Below are 22,753 nucleotides of genomic sequence, written 5' to 3'. Positions count from 1 at the left end.
TATTTACAACTTTATTATAGAGCTATATTAAGTTCTGATTCAGTGATTTTAGTAATTGAATAGTTAATTAATGTATAAGTATTAAATCGTAAAAGATGTAAATGTTAATCACTAATAGTTTTAATAGCTAAAGTGCTTAGTTAGTAAATGATTAAGGTGTAAAATAGAAATAATACCATATATTCTATATTAGTGGGACGGTGGATGCATATTTTGCTATATTTTTTTATGTTGTTTTAATGTTAAATAATAATAATAGTAAAACATAAGCTTGGTCATCTTCTTCTCATTCAATTGTCTCCACCGAATACTGAAAAAAACAAAACAAAGAAGAAACCATTGTTTTTACTTAGAAGCTTTCGGCCCTCTTGTATGTAAGTCCTTTTAAGTCTGTTTTTGATAATTTTTTATATATTTGAGATCATTGTAGCTTAATCTAGCTAATTCAGGGATTATTTCGTAAAATTGTTAAAGGTTTTAAAAACTACGATTAATGATTTCTAGATATTCTTGATAGTAAATGGTAAATTTGTAAGCTTAGAAATGTTTAAAGATTATTTTGTAAAGTGATTTTTGTTAATTTTGTATTTGGGGACTAAAACAAAAAGTTGATGAAACTATCATGAATTTTTCTTAAATATGAGTAGCAGAAGGCTATAGAAGGGTGTATTTGAAAACGGATCATAAAACAGGCCTTAAATGTGAAAGTTATAATAGTTTTGGTTTTAGGGATTAAATTGAACAAAATGTAAAAGTTCAAGAAAATTTTGTAAAATGAAAATAATATGTCCTATGCATGTAATTTAGTGATATAAGATATTTGAAATTGATAAATTAAACTTAATTATTATATAGATTAAGCATTAAACCATACGGAGAAAAATTGGGAAAAAGAAAAATTACAGAATAACTCCTACGATCAAATACACTAGCTGGTTGTATTAGGTAAGTTTATAGAGCATAAAAATGTATTTATTGGTGTTGCTTATGATTGAGTTGTGATTATACATATAAATATTTGTATACATTGTTGGATGGAAACTTTAAAATGTTATAATTTAATACTAACGTGAGAAAGAATCAAATTGAAAGTCTTGAATACTTGTGAAGCAAGATTCATATGGACACTGAATGAACGTGATTTGATTATGACATGTCTATTGAAAATATGGAAGTGCCCTTGTATTATAAATGTTATGAATCCTATATAAATGCCCGTTTGAACATAGTAAACGATTAGAACACGATTGGCATGGCAATACAGTTAGAATGCGCGCTTGTACAGGTTTGCAATTTTAGTGTCTATATTTTTGCACTTCGGTGCACTTGTTTACATTTCGGTGTCCTTAATTGCACTCTGGTGCCCCTGTTTACACTTCAGTGTTCATGTTTGCACTTCGGTACCCCTTTTAGCACTACGATACTCCGTGGTGTGGTGTAGTTATCCGAGTATTCGAGATGTTTTTTTGATTGTTCATCGGGCTATCCAAATCTGTAAATAAATGGAGTAATAATGTTTTGATATTTGATGATGTTTTATGATCGAAATAGTTTGAATGACATGAATGATATTGAATTACTTAGTGAAATTGTATAGGAGGAACTCATATGCTTTCTTGTGAATTAATATGTTAGGTTTTAGTATCCTATTATTTAATTTATTGTATACATGTGAGTTAAAGTAAGTTAAAAGTAAATTTTAATCACATGAACTTATTAAGATATTAAAAGTCTACTCTGTTTCATTTCTTGTTTTTTGTAGTTGACATTTTGCGAAATAAGGTTGTCGAATCATCTTCAAGACTCACACTATCAAGCTTCAGTCTAGATAGATCTTGATATTGTTTTTATTTAGGTTGTTTTGGAATTATGTGATTGATCTTAAAGGTTAATGTTGTAATGTGATTATAATAGCTTATATATAATGTTGCTTTTAAAGGTCATACGGTATGTTTGATGGAATAAATGGAATATATGTATGTTTAGTTTATGTATTATTGGTTTTGGAATCAAGAATGAGTTTGGTCATAAGTGATGATTGAATGAATGGTTAAGGCATGTATGATAAATAATATTTGTTTGGTCTGAGACCTATTTGGTCATGATTGATAAGTGTTAAAAGGTGAATTTTGACATGATTAAGGGTGAGCATTGGCATGTTTAATGGGGTTTAATGGGATAGGGATGTACAATTGTATTGTAAGTTTATAAGCATGATTGAATAATATAAATAGAGCATCTTGGTATCAATTTAGTTGGATGTTTTAGTAATGTGGTTAACTTGTTTGTGATTGTGCCAATGTGACATATTGGCTAGGTATTAATAGGATGTTATGTGACATGTTTTGACATGATTTTGAAGTGTTTTGAGTAAGGTTTCATGTTGTCAATAGGTATTTAGAAGTTACTTAAATGTTTGGCTCGATGCAATTACCTAAAATGGTATATTGTGGCGCACACGGTTAGTCACATGGTTATGTATCACACACGAGAGTGTGACACGATCATGTTCTGTGGGAAATAGGTTGCATTTAGGTCACATGGTTCTCGATTGTCACACAAGCTAGCCATACATCTGTGTGAGTATTGTAAATTTGGTAAGTCAGGTTGTCATACGGTCACAGTTATTTACACGGCATAGACACACAACCGTATGGCTTTTGTTGGATTTTTACACATTGACCCACATGGCTTCAGTGAGTTACACGGCCTGGATACGTGGCCGTGTGACACAATAATACACGATCTCAATAAGTTACATAGTTTAACTACACGGCCATGTGAATTAGCATTACACGGCCTCAGCCTGACCCTGTTTTGTATTTTTACCTCTATTTTGTGTAAAGCTTTATATTAGTTCCTATTTGTTTTTGAATTGATTTTAGAGATTTCGAAACTCAATTTAAGTCCGAAATTGTATGCAAAATATGTTTTGTCTGAAAGAATGATGATTTAAGATTATTTTAATAAATACTTGAATTAAATTGAATGTTGTAATCCTATCATTTACTGTAGGATCTTGTAACCTGATTTCAGTGACAGAAACGAGTAAGTGTATTACAAATATACGGAAAGAAATTGAAAAAGAATTTAAAGGACGAGTCCCGCCAGCCAATGACAAGTCGACTATTATTCAAACAAGTCATTTTAGTGTTTTTCTTAAAAATCATGTCTATAAACTTAAAAATCTATTATTTTCTTATATCTTGTATTCTGAAGCACGAACTTCAAATATCTGTTGACTTTTGTCAAATAGAAAGAATATCATCAATTATTGAGTCAAGATTCTTTGGAACCATCTCTTCGTCTTTGTGAATAGCAAATTACAAAATGGGGAGAAAGCTTTATGATGAAGCTGTTCAAGGCAATAAGGTTTCGTTGCTCAATTTGCTACTGGAGGATGCATTGCTTCTCAACAGATTCATCTCGAGTTGTTACCCTGGAACACCTTTGCAAGTAGCTGTCATGCTTGGTCATTTCTACTTCGTTGATGAAGTTCTCACTGAAAAGCTAAAGAACTCGATTCTTGAAAGTCATCACCGCTTCACATAGCAGCAGCGAAAGGATACTTAGAAATTGTGAAAAAGTTACTGGAAGTCAACCCTGATATGTGCCTTGTTTGTGACCTAGATGGAAGAAACCCTCCTCACATTGCAGCCATGAAAGAGTTGATTCAAGCCAGACCCTAGTCAGCACGAACCCTCTTCACATTGTAGCCATGAAAGAGTTTATTCATGCCAGACCCTGGGCAGCACGGTTGCCGATGCGCAAGGTGTAACCTGTAGGAGACAATGAAGTTTTTGGTGGAAAAATCTCAAATCATAAGTTTGTAAATTGTCAGAACTATGACCGTAACAACATCTTACATATCGCAATAGCTGCTAAGCAAATAGAGGTGTGTTTAGATCCTCGTGCAGTTCTACACTATAGCTCAGGAATCTTTTTTCATTGTTGAAGATTGAATCTTAAAAGTACTAAATTAATGGAAATGATATTGATAAAAACATATATGCAGGCCATAAACTTTCTAATTTCTAGCTCAACTGTGGACGTGAGTTGTGAGAAGGAAGATGGCTTTACAGCACTTTATCTTTTATAACAAATCCAAAGAGATGTGAAGGAGGAGATTGTGGAGTTATTTGGAAGGATGGGAGCTACACATGCCAAAGATAGGCCTTTGTCAAATGGTCAACTCAAGGCAATAAGGACCAAGATCTTATTATCCACATGTGATCAATCAAATTCAATGCCGAAACCTAAGAAAAGAAATGATGGCAAGAGGTTGGTTAAAAGCAATGCTGATTGGCTAGAAAGAAAATGCGACACCCTAATGTTAGTGGCTTCCCTGCTAGCTGCCATGGCATACCAGGGGGAAGTCAATCCTCCTAGTGTAGTTTGGCAATACAATTCGACTGATAATAAGATCATTAATTATATTCGAAAATTAGTGATAAGATTGACAAATGCCAGTGCTAGAGCTTAGTCCCTGCAATTTACTCGCTCATTCCAGAAGGCAAGTTAGCAAAAATTACAACTTCAACTAGCTTTGGTTATAAAATCCAAGCTTAAGCCTTAAAGGCAGGGCTAATGAATGGAAAAGTTGTGTATACTCTTTTTTTTCAACTCAAATGACATAAATGTAAAGGACACTCTTTTTATATCTTCTTGTAATATTCTTTGAATTGCAGCTTATGCGTACATTTCTAAACGAATTGTATCATTACAGGCATTTAGGGATTACAGCTAACAGCTACTCATAAAACATGTGAGGAACAACGGAAGCCATTGTCATATGATTGAAGCAGGACGATAAAAAGAGGCCATTACAAACAAATGCTAGCGAAACATAAACGATGGTCAGCAAAAACAACAGCATCAATGTCGCCCTGCAAGACAACATCATCATCATCGTCATCAACAGCTCATTCTTGAAATTACATGAACTGAAACGGAATCAATCCACCACCCACCTCCAGTAATCTTTCACGTTTCGTTTCAGAATAGAATATTTTTAGCATACTTACGTGAACTTACAATCTCTCCACCACATAGCATTTCTGTAACTACGAGCTTTCCTTTTGAGCGCAACTGTACTATTATTCCCCTGCATAGGCTGCTGCATTGTTATAGCCTTTTCAACAAGAAGCGCCAAGCGGTCGCCTCTCTCCAAGGCTTTCTCAATATTGTCAATCAATACACTCTGTACCTATATATGTACAAATTTATGAAATTGGAATTTATCAATCTTGAATCCTGAAACTTCAAGTATCAACCAAATGAACACAAATAAATTTGAAAATGAACCTGGTTCATCTCCCCTTTTAAACGGTTTAATCTATCAACATTTGGGTTTCTTGAGAAATGATCTATTTGTTGACATAGAACCCTGGAGAATTCATCATTCATAGCATAAGCTGAAGCCGAATGAACAGCACGACCAAATGTCTTTACAAATTTTTTATGGATATCTTCAAGGAAAGCGAAAGGGATTATCCCTACAGATATTATCAAAAACCTTAATTTGTATGTAAAGGACAATAAACGGAGAAATAGGTAAGAATTTTGTAAGCTATAGACTTACTTCCGGAGGCATCATCGGCCATGCAAAGAACGGTGAGACCATCGGTTCCCTTGACATGAAAAATATAAGGATGATGTGAAAACGATGAAATACTATTATTCTTCACTTCTTTCATCTTCTCCAGTATCAGCCTGGCTACAACGCTGGCAATGGCATTAGTCTGAGTTGCGCTGAACTCGGCCAACACCACCTGCCCCCTTGCTACCATCCCGTACAATATCCCCATTACTCTGCTCTGGATTGTGCAAATATATTTGGGAATTCAGATCTGAAGTAATGGAGTTGGAGTTGGGGAAGTTGAGGAGGATTTTTATTAAAACAGTGCGGAAAAAAAAAAGGGTAAAGCGCTTGAAATTTGAATTCGAAAAATAATGTTGTCCGAGTTTGGCGGAGAAAACGACATGTGCACTCACTTACTTACAAGGGACATGGTTTGAAGTTAGAGGAATTATGAACAGAAGAGAAAGGGTGCAAAACCAGCTGTAACACGCCTTCTTATCATTAATTCACTCATTTAACATTTTAGTTCTTATCATTAATCAAAAGTGAAAATTTAAGGAAAATTAAACATAACATTAATATTTTCCCCGTAATTTAATTGATATAATACACAGTTTCTCTATTTTATATTATAATTTTTTAAGTTAATAACATTTAATTATCTTTATGGGTTGTTTGGTCCGGCTTGATGTGGTCTCAGACAACCATGCAATTTTTAGGATGAAGGCTGTGGTGGTGAATCCATGTTCTGTTTTGCTAATTTAGGTGGTCTCTTTTGTCTTCATCTCATATTGTAGGTGTCCATTGGTATCATTGAGGTGTATTTGGGTATACAAATCATGGGGGGAATAAATGAAAATGAAACATTAGTTGATAAATATAAATCTCAAAGGGCATGGATGAAAATGAATTATTGTTAATAAGTCAAGAATGATCACCGAATTTTACTAAATTTTTGCTATATATATATATATATATATATATATATATATATATATTAGGCCATTCACATCATCATTATTTGATCTTGGTACTTGCTTTAAAAAATAATATGTTTAGTGGTTGGTTTTACATCAGTTTCAGTAGTATCGGTTGGTTGCATCGTTTTAATGTTAACACGGAATAAATAATATGTTTTTTTCTATATTGATGAAAATTTTGATTCATATCGATTGCACCAACTTATTTCAGTCAATTCTAGTTGCATTAGTTGAAATATAGTGCTTTGATCGGTGCATAAATAATATTAATAAATATAATTTTTTAACTATTTATTGTTATGTTAATGACTTAATTGGAATGTATTGAACAATAAAAAATATATTACACTAAAAATAAAGTTTAATATTTTAAATTTTTAAAATACACTCTCACATTTAAAATATAAAAATTAAAATATAATAAAAAATTCACTGGCGCGATTATCAAAGAAAAAATACTCACTCATCTTTCATTTTCTTTTGTTAAAAATTCTGTCACCCTTTGGCTTTTTTCCTTGTTAATTTTGAATTTATTGAATGATAAATTTGAATTTGTAGAGTTTATTAATGAGTATTTTATATAATTTATGGATATTTCATATTTAAAATTTATTCAGTATCATTTATTTGATATTTGTAAATACTTTTATATGCATGTGTTAATTTTTTAAAAATCGATAAATCTTAAATAGTACATCGAAATAGACTAATACCAGTGTGTACCAATTCTAGAAAAAAAAATGATACATTCACCAATATAGTACTGACTACCTTAATTGTGAGATACAAACTTCAAATACCTATTTACTTTTCTCAAAATATAAACCAATAGCATCAATTATTGTATCAAGTTTATTTGGAATCAATTTTAGTAAGGTTAGTGTATGAAGCTTTGTTTATTGGTTAAGGTAAAGATTTTGGGTTTTGAGTACTTAAATTTGAGTCTTATCATGTGTAATTATAATGCGTAGATCTTCGTCTCATTACGTGTGAATTTTGTATGAATTTTGCATTTGATGTATTTTATATTAATTTAATTTTATATTATAATTGATTGGGGTTTGTAAATGTATTACATTTGTAATATTCAAACTTTAAAATAATAATAACTTTTGATTAAAAGAATGAAACTTCAATAGTAACTATATATATTTTTGTAAATCTTATATTGTAAGGCGCACAGAATTCACATGTCTATCAACTATCTCAAATATAAACTAATATTATCAATTATTAATTCAAGTTTCTTTAGGATCATCTTTTCCATTTAGTGAATAGAAAATTAAAAAATGGAGAGAAAGTATTATATGTTGCAACGGTAAAAGGCAATAAGATTTAGTTACTTAATTTGGTTCAAGAGAAGAGGGTGCATTGATTGTTGATAGACTAATCACTGATAGTTGCCCTGAAACACCTTTGCACGTTACTTTCCATGCTTGGCCATCTACAATTCGTTGATGAAGTTCTCACTCAAAAGCTTGAGGTAGCCAAAGAAGTCGATTCCTGAAAGTAATCACCACTTCACTTAGCAACAACAAAAAAGGTACCTGGAAATTGTGAAGAGTTTACTGCATGTTAACCCTAATATGTACCTTGTTAGATATGTTTGAATAAGTCTCCAGCTATTGCTAGAATACTGGTGGTTGTTAGCTTTGAATAAGTCACCTGATTTTATTAGAGTTATATTTCTTTGTTTCTAGTTCGGCAATTGTTGGAAATCAGCAAATAGTTTTGGATTTAGTTTACTATCTTTTGGATATTTTATTTTGTAAGCTCAACTATATATATTTGGTCAAGCACATGAATAAATTGTGCAGATATTCTGTTAAATATTTTAGCAACTAATTTTTTTCTAGCACTTTAGCACATGCTGGAATGACACTTATTGAGGCATAACAACGTCATATTGACGAATAGAAACTTAATGACTTGAAGACGAAGGATTATTTATTCCAAGCTTTGGATCGATCTATTCTTGAGACAATTCTTAATAAGGAAATATCCAATGACATATGGGACTGTAAAGAAAAAATACCAAGGTTCCAATTCGACTTAAGCGAGCACAATTACATGTTTTGAATAAGGAGTTTGAGACACTCCACATGAAGACTAGAGGGATGGTGAATGATTATTTCGCCGGTACACTTACGGTTGTGAACAAGATGAATGCTAATGGTGAACACAAAAGTGATAAAGAAGTAGTGGAAAAAATATTGCGATCTATGACTTCAAAATTCAATTATGTGGTCTATTCTATTGATGAGGCACAAGACACTAGCAACTTGTCCATAGATGAATTACAAAGCAGTTTGCTAGTGTATGAGTAAAAGATGACTAGCCTAGAAGAGGAATAAGCCTTGAAAGTGACTTATAGGGTATTTTCTAATTGAGGATGAGGTCGTGATGGCTGCCGAGGACGAGGTTGAAGACGTGGAAGGAAAAAAATTGACAAATCCACTGTTGAATGGTTCAATTGCCATAAACTAGGGCACTTTTAGTGGGAATATCAGAGCAAAAAAAACAACCATGTAGATATTTCTAAAGAAATGTTGCTCATAGTTCGGGTTGAGGATGAACAGCTCAAGACTAATGATAAAGAATGATGTGGATGAATACGGAAGTGGATTGTAAAGTTTGTCTAAGTAGCGGATTTATCCTAGATCTCTAGACAAGCATAAACTGAAATGAGAAACAATGAAAACATATTAGTTGTCGCAAAGGAGAGTCAAACGAAATTAAAACAAAAGAAAGATGAACTGGCTGGTAAAGAGTTCAAAAGAGAATGAATTAGGGTTTATTGGATGGGTATAAACCGTCCTTGGACCTCAAGGAAATGCCCCAACCAGATCTAGAAAATCAAAACACAAACGGATTTGTTAAAAGTGATTTCAAAAACAAAAACAAACTATTTTGTGTAAGAATATTTGAAACAACAAGAAAAGATTAAAACTCTTAATTTTGATGTGTTCCTTGATGGAACAAGATAGGAGAACATCTTTATTGAAGTAACTTTAACCTAGAACAAAAATCAATAAAATCAGCAAGCCAAAATAGTAAGAACTAACTTAAATAAGCAAGAAACGATAAATTATGGATAGAGAAGAGAAGATGACGTCCTAAGAAACCTTGGAAACATTAAGAATCCATAACTCATTCCCCCTCCAAGAAAAAGATATTGGCAAGAAAAAGCTTGAAGGTGATTCACAAAACTTGAAAGGTTGTTAAAACAACTTCCAAAAGAAACTCAAGAGCAATTCTTGAAGAAAAACTCAAAGAGAATTATTATTAACTCAAAAAAACATAAATCAATTGTGTGTGTATAAGGGTGAACGTCCATGCTACTTATAGACCACAAGATAAATTTTTCTAACCCTAATGGAATAACTATTATGACAACTCATTAAATAAAAAAACAAAATAATTCTAATTGTGGACTTTTAATGGGAATTCAGCCAAAGGAATTAAATGGCTCTTTGGGCTGAATTCTTACATGATGATCCACCTATTAAAATAAAATTGGACTTATAATTTAAATATTTTAAAATTTGGGCCACTTTGATAAATTAGCCTGATATTCAATTAAATTACTTTCCAAACTTTAATATGGGCTTGTAAACATCTTAATAGGCCATTTTTTAAAAAACTTGGTCTTGTGATCCATTTGCTCTCGAAATTGGCTCGTTCAAGATCGTACATGAAATCCAATGTGTCTTGGCTGCAAGATTTGGTTTCTTGGACCAAGATTTCCAAAATTTAAAATCTTGATTTTCTTGATTCTTGAAATTATCCTAAACAATAAAATGGGACCAAGATTCGGTTTCTTGATTTTCTTGAAAACAAGAAAGTGAATCTTGATTTTCTTTTTCGATTGTGTGCATATCTAGGTCCTTGGTAATGAAGTCTTGGATGGTCTTGTTCAATCTTACTCAGATTTGCTTAGCCTTCGACCTCGTTGTTGGGCTTTGAGGAAATTTGAGCCCATAATATTCATGAGGCTTATTTTCGGCCTTGAGACTCACATAAATTGATGATTGGTTCTTAGAATCTAATTGCAACACTCACAAGTGTAATCGGAAAGAATATTTTGCAAACTTCAATAAGCAATTTGTAGATAATGTGAAGTAAAGAAACAATGCAATCTTGGTGGTAAAAGGAAAAAGGAATGTGTGGCTGCAGATTAACAATCAAATACAGATAATAACTAAAGTATTTTATGTGCCTGATTTGAAAAATAAATTATTAAGTGTTGGACAGCTTCAAGAGAAGGGTCTAGCTATGCTTATTGAACACAAAAATTGCAAGATTTATCATCTTGAGAGGGGTGTTATCATGAAATCTATGATTCCCCTAATCGCATGTTCAAAATTGCAGCAGTGTCCCTACCAAATGGTCAATTATTGGTCAATTATGGCATTTTCATTATGATCATTTGAGTTTCAAGGGACTCAACATCCTATAACAGAAGGGGATGGTATTTGGGTTGCCACAACTAATAAAACCATTAATAGTGTACAAGGAATGTCTAAATGAGAAGAAACAATGAGATCCCTAAAAAGAGTTCGTGGAGAGCTAAGTGGCCGCTGGAATTGGTTCATTCCGATTTATGTGGCCTTATTTAACCAATTTCCAACAACAACAATAGATATTTTATCACTTGCATAGATGATTGTAGTCGAAAGATATAGATCTATTTTCAACATGAAAAATCATAAGCATTTAAAATTTTCAAGGAATTTAAAGGAAAGGTTGAACAGGAAGTGAGTCTACAAATTAAGTCTCCGAACAGATCGTAAAGGTGAATTCACTTTATTAGAATTCTTAAATTTTTGTGTTGAAAATGGGATAAAAAGACAGCTTACTACTTCATATTTGCCATAATAAAATGGCATTCCTAAGCAAATGAATCGTACCATAATGAATATGGTTTGAAGCATGATGATAGCAAAAGGTATTTCGAAAAGTTTCTGGTTAAAAGCTATTAATTAGGTAGTACATGTTCTGAATAGAAGCCTGACACTAGCAGTGCAGAACAAGACGCCAGAGGAAGCTTGGAATGGGAAAAAAACTTTTGTTAGATATTTTAGAGTCTTTGGATGTATAGCTTATGTACATGTATGAGCTAACACTCGAATTAAATTAGAACAACACAAAGTAACTTTTGTCCTATTGGGAGTCAATGAAGAATCAAAGGCATATTGACTCTATAATCCCATAAATAAAAGGATAATGTTAGTCAGGAAATTGTATTTGAAAATAACAAATGCTAAAATTGAGGTGAAGAATATACAAGCTCAGTTCAACCAGAGTTGGATTGGAATGACAATAAAATTAATGTCGAAGTAAATGATGATCAGAAGGAGGAAATAGAAGAATATGTTGATGAAGGTCTTGTACAATAAGATGACATTGCACAGAAAGAATAAGCTCTAGAACAATAACTTCTAAGAAGGCAACACACTCAACCTCTTTGGATACCAAATTATGTAACAGTTGAAGGGAAATCTAATGATGACTTTGAATCACATTTCACTATCAACAAAAAAGATGGTCTTGTTTGTAACACCCTTCACCCGTCTTCATTGCCGCAATTGGGTTACGGGATGCTACAGTAATTAACAAAATAGGAATATGCAATTTTAAATGAAATTTTTTTAAAACATCCATTAAATCTCAATTATTCAAACAAAACATGCTTTGCATATAATATCGGGCTTAAATCAAGCTTATGAAAGCTCTAAAATCAACTCGAAATCAATCAAGGACTGAATTGAAAAATTTCACAAAAGATGAGCAAAATTACAAAATAGGGGTCACACGGTCGTGTGACAGGCTGAAACCATGTAGCATTGAGTCACATGACCATGTAAATCACTAAGGCCATGTGAATTAAAGTGAAAAAACTCAAAAAAAATTCAGATGGCCGTGTGATTGGTTCGTGTAACTAATTGTGACTGTGTAACAATCTGGCATACTAAGTCTACATGTGGCCAGCTTGTGTGATAATTTAAAATTGTGCTATTTTCATACTTCCTAAATACCAGTGGCACACTGTCGTGCCATTAACTTGTGCATGACACATGGCCATGTAGCCAACCATGTGACCCAAGACATACCTTATATATGCTTAGTTCAGAACCTACCATTCATGGCATCCACAAATATACACATTATCAACTTAAAATGTTGTTCGAACACCTAAATGCCATAACCAAAACATATCACAAAAGCATTCTAATAGCGCCTAACTAATATTCCATTTTGGCACCATCACAAACAAATTGTTATAATATTTAAAATACAATTTCGTTTTCCATAAAAACAAATTTTCATAGATTAACATTTCACAAATCAAACTTGACTTTTTAGGCCTCAAACATTACAACTATCTTTTAGCACATATATCTCAATAATCCATCCAAGCATTATCAAATCTCAACTCTTTCATGATTCAAGACTAAGCATACGCCAAACTACCATATTACCAAGTTACATACCTTCAAGCTTAATATGCATCTACCAAAGTAATATCAATTATTCAAACATTTATCAACATTCACTATTACCATTATACTTAAGCATATCATCATCATCATGGGTATATGCACATACCAAAATAAATATTTTATACATAGATCATTTCTTCAACATCCAAATTAAACATTTAATCACATTTAAACTTAGACACATGCCACATTATCGAGTCTAGTACGATTAAAAACTACCAAATAGAACGCTTGATTTTATGAGCTCTGGTGTAATCCGACCGCCACAATCTGCAAAAGACAACTACAAAATAAAAACATAACCGAGTAAGCATTTTGAATACTTAGTAAGTCCATATAAACTAAAGAAATAAACTCACCTTGAATCACAATTAATTTAATGAATTAGCTAATTATACAACTTTTCTGTCACCACATTTCACAGATACAAGGTGGGTATACCACATTCAATCATAAAATACTTTATTTTAGTTCATACTATACAATTTAATACCAATCCATCATAACATCCATTTAATTCAATTCAATGTCATTTGATCAGTATCATCAAATTCTTATCTACTACAATTACATTATTCACTCATCATATAGCATATCAATCCAATTCATTGTCATTTATTTCGAATCATTAATTATATCTCATTTATATCTTTTTAACAACATATAACATTTTTAGTCAAACACGTATAATCATTCTGTCATTTCTCTATTTCATTAACTGATTAGCCTAATGAACTATAGCAAAAGTAATTCAGATACTCGGGTAAATATATCAGGGAGCACCGTAGTACTAAAAAGGGGTACCAAAATGCAAACAATATAAGCACACATCTAATCCTATTAGTACTACGGTGCTCTTGATAGCACATTTGTGCTCATGTTTACACTCCAGTGCCCTATTTCCACTTCGATGCTTTTGTATGCATTTTTGTGCCCCTGTTAGCACCTTGGTGCTCCCTAATATTGTAACCCATGTATCTGAACCCTTTTACTATTTTTCATTGAGTTGTCTTGATTAAATAAGATAATTGAATGACTTGTTTACTTGAATAAGCATGGAATACTTGGATTGAATTGATTGAAATATATTATTGATTGTCTTGTTACATGAATATACGAAAGACTCACCTATTAATTGTGAAATGAAATGTCAGGATTGAATATGCCATGAATACTTAGTTATATAATTGTATTTTTGGTGGTTAAGGTAAGTTAATGTATATGTTTTTATATGAACTTACAAAGCTTTTGTAAAGCTTACTCGGTTTGTTTCCTATTTCTTGTGGTTGACATTTTACGGAACACGGCTATCGGATCTCTTCAAAACTCACACTATCTAGCATCAACTCGGTAACTCTTTTGAAATGTTCTTTATTAGTTATGTGGCATGTATACAGGTTAAATGTATAAGTGTTATTTTGGAAGGAAATGGTGTGAGACATGTGAACATTTGTTTTATTTCTATGGTTTGTGAATGTATATATGTGTGTGCTTTATGTGTGTATAAACAAGTTTGGATGAAGAATAATTATTGACCACTTGTGTTAAATGTGATTTTGGAAGTTGGTAAGTTTCATCAAGGTTGAAATGAATGTTTGGAATGTATGCATATTGGTGATGATATGATTGGATGAAATATGGTATATATATAACATCTTGTTGTAAAAAGGTTCCATTGAGGCATATTGGTTAGAAGACTAGGAAAAGTTTATCTATGATATGTTTTGAGTTAAACTGAAAATAATATCATGGATGAGTAATACTTGTTGTTTAAATGTTGATTGCTTAGGTCATTAAGCTTATTAAAAAGAAAGATTTATGTTTTATGAATAAATGGCCTTAAGAATGGTTAGTTACATGTTTGATATGATGGTTGGTTAGTTTTTGTACAGGTTTTGTTTCCATTTATGCATTACATGAATCATAAGCTTGCTTATATATGTTGAACACTTAAAATGACACATATTTGTCCCACATGGCCTAGCACTTGGGCATGTGCCTCACACGAGCTGGCCACACGCCCATATGGATACTGTAAGTTTTGTAATATTTGGATCACACAATCACAGTTAGTTACACGACCTAGACACATGGTCATTTGACATATGCACACATGGGCATGACCTAGCCACACAACCGTGTGACCCCTATTTTTATGTTTGCCATATTTTGTTGCATAAGTTTTAATTTAGTCCTCATTTAATCCTGAACTTATTTTAAAAGCTTTCGTAAGCTCTATTAGGACTCGAATTAGTTTGTTAATAATGTTTAGCATAGATTATGAAATGATCAATTGATTTTTTAGTCGAAATTGCATGTGATGATCTCTATTTTTTTGTGGTAACATCCCGTAACTCGGGTTCGATGACCCAATCGGGTATGGCGTGTTACACGATTATCTTACCACGCTTCAAGTGAGACTTATTTTTATTTTTATTATAATATTGTACTACAGAGATATCAGTTCTTATTGGAGTATTTTCAGCTCGTATATGAGATTTAGTAACTTTTTTAAGTCAGTAGATGCATATGATAGTTTATCTGCAATATTTTGCAAATGTATTATCTTTAGAACTTTTAGTTCATATTGATTTGTTTGAGGATCTATACGAGATAATGACGATGCATTCCATTTAATTTCATTTATCAGCTTTTTATTTTTTCCCCCTAATGTTGGGAACATTGTTTCATCAAATTAACAATCAAAAAATCGTGTCGTAAATAGATTTCCTGCCATTTGTTCAAGATATTTAATTATTGAAGGAGATTCAAAACCAATACATATTCTTAATCTTCCTTGAAGGCCCATCTTTGTGCTTTGTGGTGGAGCAATTGAGATACATAAAGCACATCCAAATATTCTAATATGGGAAATGTTTGGCTCCTGACCAAAAACCAATTGCAATAGGAAGAATGAATGATAACTTATTGGTTTGATGCGTTCAAGTGTTGTAGCATGTAAAACAACATATCTACATGCTGAAACAAAAAATTTTGTTCTCATAAGTAACGATCTAGAAATTAATTGGAGGCATTTAATAAATGATTCTACTAAACCATTTTATGTATGAACGTGAGCAACAGGACTTTCAATTATTATTCCAATTGACATACAATAGTCATTGAAAGCCTGAGATGTAAACTCACCGGCATTATCAAGATGAATTGTCTATATTGAATAATTTAGAAATTGTGCTCTTAATTTAATTACTTGCACAAGTGATCTCGCAAACGTCAGGTTATGAGCTGATAATAAACACACATGTGACCATCTTGTAGATGCATCTATCAAACCCATGAAATACTTAAATGGTTCTGTTAGAATTAAGTGACCCGAATCCTTATTTAAATAAAATACTGTGGTAAAATAAAATAAAAGAAGAATCCATATAAAATTACACTTCTTTTATTTTATTTTAGAATAAGGTTTTTTAAACCTTATTAAACTCCATCTATTTTATATTGATTAGAATAAGGAGTTTCAGTCTTACTAGAATATGGCTTTACAAGCCTATAAATAGACATAGTCTATTCCTCTTGTAAAAAAATTGAATTCGACATACTGAATTTTCTTCTCCTCTGCCCGTAGTTTTTTTCCCGAAAGGGTTTCCACGTGAAAATTTTATTATTTTATTTTATTTTATTTTATTTTCACAAATTGGTATCCGAGCTTTCAGGTTGTTCATCTCGATCATGGTAATGACGTCTTTGAAGTATGAAATTCCGCTGTTGGATCGCAACACCAGATTCGCATTGTGGAAGATTAAGATGCAAGTAGTTCTTGCGCAGATGGATCTGGAGGATGCCCTGCTAGGGATAGATAAGATGCCTTCGACATTAACAGATGAAGAGAAGAAGTGTAAGGATCGAAAGGCGTTAACACAATTACATCTGCATTTGTCCAACGAAATTTTGCAAGATGTGATGAAAGAAAAGACCGCCGCTGCATTATGGAAGAGACTAGAACAAATATGTATGTCGAAAACTCTAACAAGCAAGTTGCATATGAAGCAACGTATTTATACTCATCGTTTGGAGGAAGGTGCGTCTGTACACGAACACTTACCAGTGTTTAAAGAAATTCTCTCAAACTTGGAGGCTATGGAGGTTTAGTATGATAAGGAAGATTTAGGGTTGATTCTACTTTGTTCGTTGCCCCCGTCTTATTCAACCTTTAGAGACACGATTTTATATAGCCGCAAGTCTCTCACAGTTGATAAGGTTTATGATTTTTTGACCTTGTATGATAAGATGAAGCATCTTGTGGTTAAAACCGACTCTCAGGGAGAAGGTCTCATTGTTCGTGGAAGACAAGATCGGGATGCTGATGATGATCGTGGAAGGACACAGGAACGGAATCCTCGCAATAAATCTAAAGGTAGATCAAAGTCGTCAAATAGAGGTAAAACTTGCAACTTCTGTAAGAAGAAATGACATATTAAATCTGAGTGCTATAAGCTACAGAATAAGATTAAAATGGAAGCTGCGAATCAAAAAGGAAAACAACCAGAAAATTCTGGTGAAGCTGATATTGTAGAAGACTACAACGATGGTGAACTTCTAGTTGCTTCTGTCAATGATTCTAAAGTAAGAGAGAAGTGAATACTTGATTCAAGCTACACCTTCCACATGAGTCCCAATCGAGATTGGTTTAAAACTTACGAAACAATGTTTGAAGGTGTTATTTTGATGGGAAATAATGCTTTGTGTAAAATTACAAGTGTTGGAACAATTAAAGTTAAGATGTTTGATGTAGTTGTTAGAACACTTAGTGACGTACGACATGTTCTAGAATTGAAAAGAAATTTAATTTCGTTGAGTACTCTTGATTCAAAATGGTACATATACACAGCTGAATGTGAGGTTTTAAAGATTTCCAAAGGTTCCCTTGTTGTGATGAAAGGGCAGAGAAAGATTGCCAAGTTATATGTTTTGCAGGGTTCTACTATTACTGGTAATGCAGATGTCGCTTCCTCTTCCTTGTCAGATGATGATATTACTAAACTTTGGCATATGCGCCTAGGGTAGCAAAAGAGGACTTCTTGATGGGCAAGGAATTTGCAAACTGAATTTTTGTGAACACTGTGTTTTTGGGAAGTAAAAGAGAGTTCGATTCACCGAAGAAATCCATAACACAAAAGGAATGTTGGAGTATATTCATTCTGATCTGTAGGGGCTATCTAGAGTGCCTTCGAGAGGTGGAGCTAATTATATGCTAACCTTTATTGATGATTTTTCCAGAAAAGTTTGGGCATTCTTCTTAAAGCAGAAAAGCGATGTGTTTTCTGTATTTAAGTCTTGGAAAATTATGATTGAAAAACAGACGGGAAAACAAATAAAATACCTTCGCACAGACAATGGCTTAGAGTTCTGTTCTGATGAGTTTAATAGATTGTGCAAGTCAGAAGGGATCGTGAGACACTTGACAGTTCGCCATACTCCACAGCAAAATGGCATTGCAGAACGAATGAATAGAACGATCATGGAGAAGGTTCAATGAATGTTGTCAAATGCCAACTTACTAAAGTCGTTTTGGGCCGAAGCAGCCTCTACTGCATGTTTTTTGATCAATCAATCCTCATCCGTTGCCATTGAGAAAAAGATTCCACAAGAGGTATGGTCTGGTAATCCTGCTAATTATTCTATTTTAAAGATTTTTGGGTGTCCTGTGTATGCTCATGTTGATAATAGAAAATTGGAACCGAGATCCATTAAATGTATTTTTCTTGGTTATAAAGCTGGTGTAAAAGGGTATAAGTTATGGTGTCCTGAAAATAGAAAAGTTATGATTAGCAGAGATGTTGTTTTTGATGAAACTGCTATGCTACCTAACTTATCTCTTAAAGACTCTTCCAATAAAGAAAATCAAAAGTAGGTGGAGCATCAGATTAATACAGAGTCGACTCCTCAAGCCAGTACAAAAATTGAGAATAGAGTTGCTTCTTCACCGCAATACTCTATTGCCAAAAACAGAACTAGAGAGAAATTAAACCTCCAAAGAAGTATGCTGAGGCTGATCTAGTTGCTCATGCTTTAAATGTGGCTGAAGATATAAATGCGAATCAAGAGCCATCTAATTATTCTGAGGCGGTTAGTTGTGAAAACTTAGAAAAACGGATGTTTGCTATTTAATAGTAGATGGAATCACGCCACAAAAACAAAACATGGGATCTTATGAAACTTCCTAAAGGTAAGAAGACTGTTCGTTGTAAATGTCTGTTTAAAAAGAAAGAAGGGACTTCAGGAGTTGAAGAACCTAGATATAAGGCAAGGCTTGTTGCAAAGGGTTACAGTCAAATTCCAAGAGTGGACTTCACAGATGTGTTCTCCCTAGTTGTTAAGCATAGTTTGATTCGAGCTTTGCTTGGTATTGTGGTCATGTATGATTTGGAGCTTGAGCAGTTAGATGTAAAAACTGTGTTTTTTCGTGGAGAACTTGAGAAGGATATTTACATACAACAACTAGAGGGTTTTACAGTCTCAAAAAAAGAGGATTATGTTTGCTTGCTGAAAAAGTCCCTTTACGGTTTAAAACAGTCACTAAGATAGTGGAACAAGAGGTTTGATTCCTTTATGACTTCTCATGATTTCAAAAGAAGTAGTTTTGACAGTTGTGTTTACTTTAAGAAAAACAGTGATGGTTCTTTTGTGTATCTACTTCTTTATGTTGATGACATGTTAATAGTAGCAAAAGATAAAGGAGAGATAAGAAAGGTCAAAGCCCAACTAAGTGAAGAATTTGAGATGAAAGATTTGGGACCAGCAAAGAAGATACTTGGTACGGAGATTCTCAGAGATAGAAAAGCAAGTAAATTGTACCTAAGTCAGAAGGGGTACATTGAGAAAGTTCTTTGCAGGTTCAATATGTAGAGTGCTAAGCCTGCTAGTACTCTTTTAGCAGCCCATTTCAGGCTTTGATCGACTTTGTCTCCACAATCAGATGATGAGATTGAGTACATGTCACATGTTCCATACTCTAGTGCAGTGGGATCTCTCATGTATGCTATGGTTCGTTCATGTCCAGAATTATCATATGTAGTTAGTGCAGTTAGTAGATATATGGTGAATCCCAGTAAAGAACATTGGAAAGCAGTTCAGTGGATTTTAAGATACTTACGAGGTACTACTGATGTTGGCTTACAGTTTGGAAGAACTAGAGATGGAGTCATTGGGTATGTTGATGCTGATTTTGCTGGAGACCTTGATAGAAGAAGATCTTTAATAGGTTATGTCTTTACAATCGGAGGTTGTGCAATCAGTTGGAAAGCCACTTTGCAAACTACAGTCGCTTTGTCTACCACTGAAGCTGAGTACATGGCGATTACTGAAACTTGTAAAGAAGCTATTTGGTTGAGGGGACTCTTTAGTGAACTCAATGAAGACCTTCAAATCAGTACAGTATTTTGTGACAGTCAGAGTGCCATCTTTCTTACCAAAGATCAAATGTTTCATGAGAGAACAAAACACATTGATGTTCGATATCATTTTGTTTGTGATATTATTGCTCGTGGTGATATAGTTGTGAGCAAAATTAGTACTCATGAAAATCCTGCAGATATGATGACTAAGTCACTTCCTATAACCAAGTTTGAGCATTGCTTAGACTTGGTTGGTGTTCATTGTTGAAGTTAAACCCTTAAGGGATTTTATGGAAGAGGTGGAGAACTTGTTCGTTAAGAGTTCACGATGAAGAACTTGTTCATTGAGAATTGGTGTCAATGTGGAGATTGTTAGAATTAAGTGACCCGAATCCTTATTTAAATAAAATACCGTGGTAAAATAAAATAAAAGAAGAATCCATATAGAATTACACTTCTTTTATTTTATTTTAGAATAAGGTTTTTTAAACCTTAATAAACTCCGTCTATTTTATATTGATTAGAATAAGGAGTTTCAGTCTTACTAGAATATGGCTTTACAAGCCTATAAATAGACATAGTCTTTCCTCTTGTAAAAAAATCGAATTCAACATAGTGAATTTTCTTCTCCTCTGCCTTTGGTTTTTTTCTCGAAAGGGTTTCCACGTAAAAATTTGTATGTTTTTATTATTTTATTTTATTTTATTTTATTTTCACAGGTTCATATGGTGGGTGAATAGGTCCACATATATCACCTTGAATGCATTCTAGAAATGTAGGTGATTCTAACCCAATTTTAACCGGTGATGGTCTAGTAATTAATTTACCTTGAAAACAAGCAACACATGAGAATTCTTTAGGTTAGGGAATCTTTTGGCTTTTCAATGGATGACCATGTCAGTTCTCAATGATTTTTTGTATCATCAATGATCTAGGATGACCTAATCGATCATGCCAAATAGTAAATAAATTTGGATCTATAAACTTTTGGTTTGTTGTAACATGTGTTTCAATTGTCCTAATAGTTTTGTAATACAAACCAGAAGACAAGGCATGCAATTTTTCCAATATATATTTCTTTCCAAATACAACTATAATGATTTGCAAATACTTAATATTTTTCTCCCTTGTAGTCTTAATATGATATCCATTTCGTCAAATATCTTTAAAGCTTAATAAATTTCTTTGAAACTTAGATGAAAATAGTGCATCATGTATAAATTGTCCCTCGAGGTAATAATATTGTAGCTCTTTTGACGCCTTCAATTAGATTTGCACTGCTAGGTATGATATTAACATTTGCGTCACTTTCTATTAATTGAGAAAAATATGTCCTATTTTTAAGTCTTGTATGCATTGTAGTAGAGTCTGTAAGACATATTTTCATTTTTTTTTTATCTTGGGACCAACCAAAGATATGGGAAAATTCATTTTCTTCATAGAAAATACACCATAAGTGATGTTCAAGAAAAAACAATATTTATTCAAAAGAAAATATTAAAATGGAATAAAATGAAAAATATTTTTTCCTAAAAACAATAAATCAAATGTTCTAGAATTGAATAACATGGAAATATAAATTTTCCTAAAAAATAATATATCAAATGTTTAAATAGAAAATAATAATTCAAATGTTCTTTTCATCCCAAACTTTTTCACCGTCATTCTCAAAAAATCTTCCCTATCCAAGTGGATAAAATCGACAAGGCCTTTGAAATCATCATCATTATAAGCATATTTTGCTTTAGTATTATAATCGAGATTATCATCTTTGTGTGTAAAATGGGCCTCTAAATCATCAGTTTGATTTGTCAAACTTGTTTCAATATTCTTTTCCTTCTTTTTTGGAGAGGCTTGATATAAATTTGTAAGATGTTCATGTGTACGACAAGTATGCAACCAATGTCCTTTATACCACATTAATAACACAAAATTTTTGTACTTTTTGAAGGACTGATTAGACCACCTTTTTCTTTCTTTTCAATATTATTCTTCTTTTGATGGTCAATATTACCATCATGATAACGATAATTATTATGCATTGACCACCTCCATAATTATGGCCACAACCGCGACCACGATCATAATTTCTTTCACTTTTAGAATTACTGTGTAATGTCACATTTACATCTAGGGTGGAGCAAAACTAGTTGGACGACTTTCATGGTTTTTAATTAACAGTTCATTATTTTTCTCTGCCACCTAAAGGCATGAGATTAAGTCAGAGTAATTTTTAAAGCCCTTTTTAAAATATTACTACTACAGGAGTATATTAGATATGTGAAAGATTGAAAAAGTTTTCTCTAATAAGTGTGCATTAGTAATTTTCTC

General features: G+C 32.7%; 1 protein-coding gene and 1 long non-coding RNA gene across 5 annotated transcripts; one reads left to right on the top strand and one right to left on the bottom strand.

Moving 5' to 3' along the window:
• Nucleotides 1-265: 265 nt before the first annotated feature.
• Nucleotides 266-2,016, top strand: LOC128294000 (uncharacterized). The gene is made up of 2 exons (XR_008284167.1): nt 266-374; nt 1,763-2,016. It is a non-coding gene; the product is annotated as an uncharacterized LOC128294000 (long non-coding RNA).
• Nucleotides 2,017-4,652: 2,636 nt separating this feature from the next.
• On the bottom strand, nt 4,653-6,095 carry LOC108482641 (vesicle-associated membrane protein 711-like). 4 transcript variants are annotated; one of them, XM_017785767.2, is made up of 4 exons: nt 5,582-6,095; nt 5,305-5,495; nt 5,025-5,206; nt 4,653-4,886 (listed from the first exon to the last, which is right to left on the bottom strand). In XM_017785767.2, the coding sequence occupies exons 1-4, from the start codon at nt 5,805-5,807 to the stop codon at nt 4,751-4,753; spliced, it is 735 nt and encodes a 244-aa protein (XP_017641256.1). In that variant the 5' UTR covers nt 5,808-6,095; the 3' UTR covers nt 4,653-4,750. The 4 variants fall into 4 exon arrangements, 3 of the variants coding, with proteins under 3 accessions (XP_017641256.1, XP_017641264.1, XP_017641273.1); XM_017785775.2 differs by having other exon boundaries at nt 5,305-5,468; XM_017785784.2 differs by having other exon boundaries at nt 5,035-5,206; nt 5,582-6,094.
• Nucleotides 6,096-22,753: the final 16,658 nt, after the last annotated feature.

This window comes from Gossypium arboreum, chromosome 6 (genome assembly GCF_025698485.1).
Source record: "Gossypium arboreum isolate Shixiya-1 chromosome 6, ASM2569848v2, whole genome shotgun sequence".
Classification (NCBI taxonomy): domain Eukaryota; kingdom Viridiplantae; phylum Streptophyta; class Magnoliopsida; order Malvales; family Malvaceae; genus Gossypium; species Gossypium arboreum.
This window is presented reverse-complemented; position numbering and strand designations above follow the sequence as displayed.

Bases quoted from the DNA above. Each gene is read 5' to 3' on its own strand.
- LOC108482641 (XM_017785767.2), bottom strand. From the start codon at position 5,807: ATGGGGATATTGTACGGGATGGTAGCAAGGGGGCAGGTGGTGTTGGCC. The intron at 5,207-5,304 runs GTTCATTTTCAA...GTACATATATAG, and splicing joins TAAAAGGGGAGATGAACCAG to GTACAGAGTGTATTGATTGA. The intron at 4,887-5,024 runs GTAAGTATGCTA...GTTGTCTTGCAG, and splicing joins TGGAGAGATTGTAAGTTCAC to GGCGACATTGATGCTGTTGT.